Source organism: Thamnophis sirtalis, unplaced genomic scaffold, assembly GCF_051295495.1.
Source record: "Thamnophis sirtalis isolate CommonGarterSnake01/CBP01778 unplaced genomic scaffold, rThaSir2_p1.2 scaffold_9, whole genome shotgun sequence".
In the NCBI taxonomy this organism is placed as follows: Eukaryota; Metazoa; Chordata; class Lepidosauria; order Squamata; family Natricidae; genus Thamnophis; species Thamnophis sirtalis.
In genome coordinates this window covers 19,289,524-19,295,523 of record NW_028261389.1, presented here as the reverse complement: position 1 = coordinate 19,295,523, position 6,000 = coordinate 19,289,524, and the positions used below count along the sequence as shown (strand labels likewise).

At 38.9% G+C, this 6,000-nt stretch overlaps 1 protein-coding gene across 1 annotated transcript in view; it reads left to right on the top strand.

The window, feature by feature from the left end:
* The first annotated feature begins 2,677 nt into the window (after window positions 1–2,677).
* The window catches only part of FAM180A (family with sequence similarity 180 member A), a 28,815-nt gene continuing 25,492 nt past the window's right edge, over window positions 2,678–6,000 (top strand). Inside the window, exon 1 of the mRNA XM_087722468.1 lies at window positions 2,678–2,934. Coding sequence (XP_087578594.1) covers window positions 2,859–2,934 — 76 coding nt within the window. The 5' untranslated portion in view covers window positions 2,678–2,858. The remainder of the gene's footprint in view (window positions 2,935–6,000) is intronic.

Genomic DNA, 6,000 nt, shown 5'->3' with positions numbered 1-6,000 from the left:
AAGACCTCCCCAAAAATAAGGCCAAGAGTTTATTCCAGAGGTCAAACAAAAATAAGGCCCTGTCTTATTTTTGGAGAAACACAGTATTGCTATTGGCGAAAGCATTTAGGGTTTAGTTGTCATCATCCTTGTTATGATTAAACCCTTAGCAATAGTCCTCTGTGGTATGGAATTAGGTTTAAGAAATTAAGCACCTCTACCAAAAACAATGCAGATCACATTTCCAAGGAGAGGGTTCAACTCCTGTGTTGTGAAGTACTCTCCTGAGAGAGAGAACCAATAAAGATTAAAACAAGACTTTGTTTGAGGATATTTAACTATGGATTCAAACTGAGTTCAGCATTAGCGATTTTTTTTGGAAATGAAAAATGCTGCAGAATGGGCTTTCTCACCAGATGTTGCTGGTAATGGCTATGGACATTCAGGAAGATAGAACACTCAGAGTGACCTTAACATTTAACCATCCCCGCACCAACAATTATTACAGGGAGATATAAGAATATTTTGTTCACCGAAAGACTCTGCCCACTTGGCCATGTTTTTCTATGTATTGCGTCTTCTATGAAAAAAGAAGAGAAGAGGACCAACAAGAAGGCAGATGGTCTTAGTTGTGATGGATGCACCATTGGGAGACTTGAAAAAACAGATTAAGGTTATAGAGAAGATCTATGCAGTTGCTAGGAGTCAAAAATGACATGTTGACATGTAATCAACCAACTGTCTCTACTATATGCAAGCAGAGTATCATGATAGTCCCCTAAAACAAACATTCTTTTTGTAATAATAATAGGTTTCTATGTCTCTAGATGACTTTTTTGTAAGCTATCTACACCCAAAGAAAGATTATAAAATCTTGCATCAGAATTTTATTTAGCAGCTTGCAAGAAGGAAATAGAAATCATGGAAAGGTATAAAGTACTGATCGTCCTTTTTACTGTTGTATCTAATCTTAGTTTACATTGATTTTATGATATGTTATTCAACTCCTATTTTTTATCTTATATTATTATTGGGAAGGATGATGTGAAATGAGTCTTAAGGAATGATTTGAGACAAACAATTTATTGCTTACTTGATTGAGGGTGTCTATTAGAACAATATTTACAAATATCATTACTTTTTCCATTCTTCCTTTCAACAACAAACCTGTAGATTGGGTTGAGACTTTTGGCTCAAAATTGTCAGCTGAACCACCAAGGCTAAGGATAGTCTTGAACTTGAGCATCCAATCAATCACAAACAAACAAAAAATCAATCAAGAGTTGGAAGGGAACTTGGAGATCTTCTAGTCCAACCCTCTGCTCAAGCAGGAGACCCTATACTCCTGACAGCAAGCACACAGAGCCATATTTGCCGGCACACCAGCCCTCATCCGTGTGCCAGCTAGCAGGATTATCAGCCTTCTGGGGGGCTGGGGGAGGCTGTTTTTCCCCTTCCCAGGCTTCAGGAAAGTCTCCAGAGCCTGGGGAGGTGAAAAACCGACCCAACAGGCCAACCAGAATTCCACGCACATGCTCAGGTGGGTGGGGCACATTCCATTGTGGGTCTGGGCATGTGCACAATTTTGGCATGCCTTTACAGAAAGGTTAGCCATCACTGCCCTATACCATTTCAGATAGGTGGCTGTCCAGTCTCTTCTTGAAAACCTCCAGGGGTGAAACCCTTACAACTTCTGGAGGCAAGCTGTTCCACTGCTTAATTGTCCTCACTGTTAGGAAGTTTCCCCTTAATTCCAGATTGCTTCTCTCCTTCATTAGTTTCCATCCACTATTTCTTGCCGTGCCTTCTGTTGCTTTGGAAAATAAGTTGACCCCCTTTTCTTTCTGGTAGCCCCTGAAATACTGGACTACTGCTATGATGTCACATCCCTTTTTCTTTCTTTCTTTCTTTCTTTCTTTCTTTCTTTCTTTCTTTCTTTCTTTCTTTCTTTCTTTCTTTCTTTTATAGAACATATTGGCTACCCATCATACCACAGGGTAACTCTTTACTTCTTTAACCTACCCACATCACTACTTTCTGTCCTTTTCTTTGATTTTGAATGAAAAACGAACAAGTCTTGCTGAATATAATGGGAAGGAATTAAGCATTCTTTTAAACAGGAAATCACTGAGACTTACAAATATATAACCACCTCATTGCCATTCCTTGGATTACATGTAGTAAGAATGCTAACATTATCTTGGTTTAGTTTTCCACCCACAGCTAAAGATTATATTAGAATGTCTCTGTCTGTGTCAAGTATTTGCTTCTTCATATCAACCATCCAACTTTGGCCTGCTTGGCAAAATCGTCCCATGTTGTTGTGCTCAGTTAAAAACAAATTTGTCCTGTAAGTATGCAGCATTCTTTCAATGAACACGCTCCAACCCCTGGATTTGGCACACCAGAACTGTCAATGCCTTATTCAAGGAGCACAGGCTTGGTATGATCACTAAGAAATATGTGCATAGGAGCTAGTGGCCTTGAAGATTTAATAGTGTTCTTTTATACAGCTACTTTTGTCTGTTGACACAGGGGAAATTTCCAGCTGGCTCAACTACTGAATGGAACTGAACTACTAAAAAAAAAAATCCAAAACAAAAATGTAATGATATTTATACCCCTACAGCTGCCAATGAGCTTCCATGCGTCATGAATCACTCCAGATGTGGATATAAAATAGAGCCCTTCTGTGCAAATGAATTCCCTGACTCCAATGAAAATTAGTCTAGACTAGTGAGGTGCTTTTACTTTACCCCATTACACGCATCCCATTTTGCAAAAGGAGCAGAGAGGAGAAAGATTAGCCAGCTGTGTCCTGGTGTACAAGAAACCTGATACTGTAGAAGCAGAGAAATCTCTGCTTTGGGAAATTTGCGATGCACTGGAAGATGCTATTCCTGTTCTTGCTGTGCTATAATGCTCATGGCACTGTGCCCCCCAGGTGGAATCGAGGTAAGAGTTATAAATATAAATGCATTATTGCTTAAAATGCAGGCATGTGATGCTGATATTACATCGAACAAGTTACTTTTTTTTTACTTTTTTTTTTCCAAATCACATCCACTGCTTTTGTAGATTCTTTTCTTCTTGTTTATTGCTTTCAGCCACTGGATCGGACATTCCTGCTTTATGTTCTGCAAACCAATTTATAAATAAATAACACAGCAAGTTTCAGAACTGAAACCAGAAGCATTCTTATTAGGACTATTAGACCAAAAAACATAGATAAACAATCTCAATACATAATCATACACATACTCACTGCAAACAGGATTGCTTTCACACAAAACTGGAAAAAAATCTACACCCGCAGATGAAACAATAATTAGAAAAGTACTCAAATATGCAGAGATGGACAAAATGACAATAGAACTAAAAGAAAGAGAAGAATCAGATTTCTATAAAATATGGAATAAAATTTATAAGTGGTTAGAAAACAGAAGCCAAAACAGAAAATAGAGAATGTAAATATATGGTGATACAAATAATGAATATTATTATAAGTATTAGCACTCCTGTTGTTATAGTATAGGACAAGGTTAAAGCAATAGGAAAGCAATGCAGAATGGAGAATTATAAAGGCGAAACAGGAAAGCCGATGGAGAAGGCTGTATAATTACTTTATATTGTTATGCATGTTTTGTCTTCTGATTTTTCTTATGGTGCTTTTCTTTCTGTTTCTAAAGATTAAAACATTCAATAAAAATATTTTTTTAAAAGACAGCAATATTGTTATGAAAGTTGGGAATTGAGACGATTGGGTCTGTACTGCAATTTTATGTGGATGTTTTGATGGAAATTCAGGGATTGGTTCACCCAAAGAGAAGCTCTGTTGCCTGTGGAGGTTAATCCAGTCCTTGCTGAGCCTATACAGATTGAACAGCTCTCTGTTGAAGATGGGTTCTTTTTAAACACATCACATTGAAATAGGATTAGATTAGATTAGATTGAACTATCTTGGGCTAAAGGAAACCTTAGTTAGCATGGAACCTAACTAGATGATTTGGGGCCACAGTCTCTCTCAGTCGAAGAAGAATGCATTGCTAAGCCCTTTGGGAAATGCTGCCTAGAAAACTACATAAACTTGATTTTCACCAGAAGTCAAGTCTGACTCAAGTTTGTATGCATACTAGGCCCACAGATTTTCAAACAAGAATCCTTTCTTGATAGCTTCTTGTTAGCTTCAACAAGGTTGCTATATTAAGTTCTTTAAAACCAGGGTTAGGAAATCTCTGGCACCCTGGATACATGTAGACAAATAAAATAGAGTAGAGGTGAGCAGAGGTGAGTAGAGTAGAGTAGAGTAGAGTAGAGTAGAGTAGAGTAGAGTAGAGTAGAGTAGAGTAGAGTAGAGTAGAGTAGAGAATGGAATGGAATGGAATGGAATGGAAGGGAAGGGAAGGGAAGGGAAGGGAAGGGAAGGGAGAGTAGAGTAGAGGTGAGTAGAGATGAGTAGAGGTGAGTAGAGTAGAGTAGAGTAGAGTAGAGTAGAGTAGAGTAGAAGATAGGAGAGGAGAGGAGAGGAGAGAGTAGAATAGAATAGAATAGAATAGAATAGAATGGAGGGGAGGGAAGGGAAGGGGAGAGGAGAGGTGAGGTGAGTAGATTGGAGTGGAGTGGGGTGGATAGAGTAGAGTAGGGGAGGGGAGGGGAGGGTAGAGTAGAATAGAATAGAATAGAATAGAATAGAATAGAATAGAATAGAGGAGAGGAAAGGAAAGGAAAGGAAAGGAGAGGAGAGGAGAGGAGAGGAGAGGAGAAGAGAGAACCATTTGCTCAGGCAGGAAACCCTACACCATTTCAGACAAATGGTTATCTAATCTCTTCTTTAAAACTTCCAATGTTGGAGAATTCACAACTTGTAGAGGCAAGTTGTTCCACTGATTAATTCTTCTAGCTGTCAGGGGATTTCTTCTTAGTTATAGGTTGCTTCTCTCCTTGATTAGTTTCCATCCATTGCTTTTTTCCCCCTGCCTTCATGTGCTTTGGAGAATATCTTAACTCCCTCTTCCTTGTGGCAGCCTCTGAGATACCACTCATCTAGAAGCTTCCTAGACTATGCCTGCTTCTTTCCTGACCCTGCACCTTTCTCAGCTCAACTCAAGCACTTACCTTCTTTCTCTTGCTGGATCTGTCAACTGTAAAGATACTGGAGGGAACTTAGAAGGACTAGATGTTTTTGTTTTCACTGCGGTTGATGCTGATTCCATCCAACAGAACAGTTAATATGGAAATTACTGCACCACAGAGAAAAGTTCTCGTATGTCTTTTAACCCAAACAGAGCTAAAAATTCTTAGCTTCTTTCCTGAGATGCCATGCAGTGGAGCAGGTGGTGCCTTGCGCTGTGCATGTCAGAGACATCAACTAACTTCTACCCTAGAAGATAATATCACTGGTCATGTTCCATGAACGCTCTCTCCCATCTTCTCTGTGCCTTTTTGGGACCGTGCATAAACTTAGAAGAGCCAACACTGTCAATATATCTTACAAGAGAATGGTATATTCTTATTCTATAGCTTTGTTTGTCAAACTTGGAGATTTAAGATGCATGGACTTCATTCTAGGAATTTAAACCCATTCATCTTAAAAGTTGCCGTGTTTGACAGACGCTGCTCTAGAGTGATTTATATTTCCCCCAGAAAAGTCTCTGAACTACAGGACTATAGCATGATCTCATAGGGCAGATGAATCGGCTGAGCAGGAAAAACAGGCAAAAATGAAAGGGGAACTATCCTTCTTAATGTCACAACCCTTCTAGGACAATGTAATATGACATAATGGTTGCCTTGTCCAGCTGCACTTTCCTGGACTCCAGTTTAGGGTCTAAAATCACAAGATGACCTTTCTTTTTATTCATGATCAATTGGCCAGAGCTAATAGATGAATTAGGACAATTGGATAAATCTGCCCTTAGACTAGGAACTATTTAAGAACTTTTTTTTTGTACCTGTGAAATTCAAGGGATTGGTACTATAATGCTTTCATTAACCAAATCTTGGCTGGTTTGCATATATGAT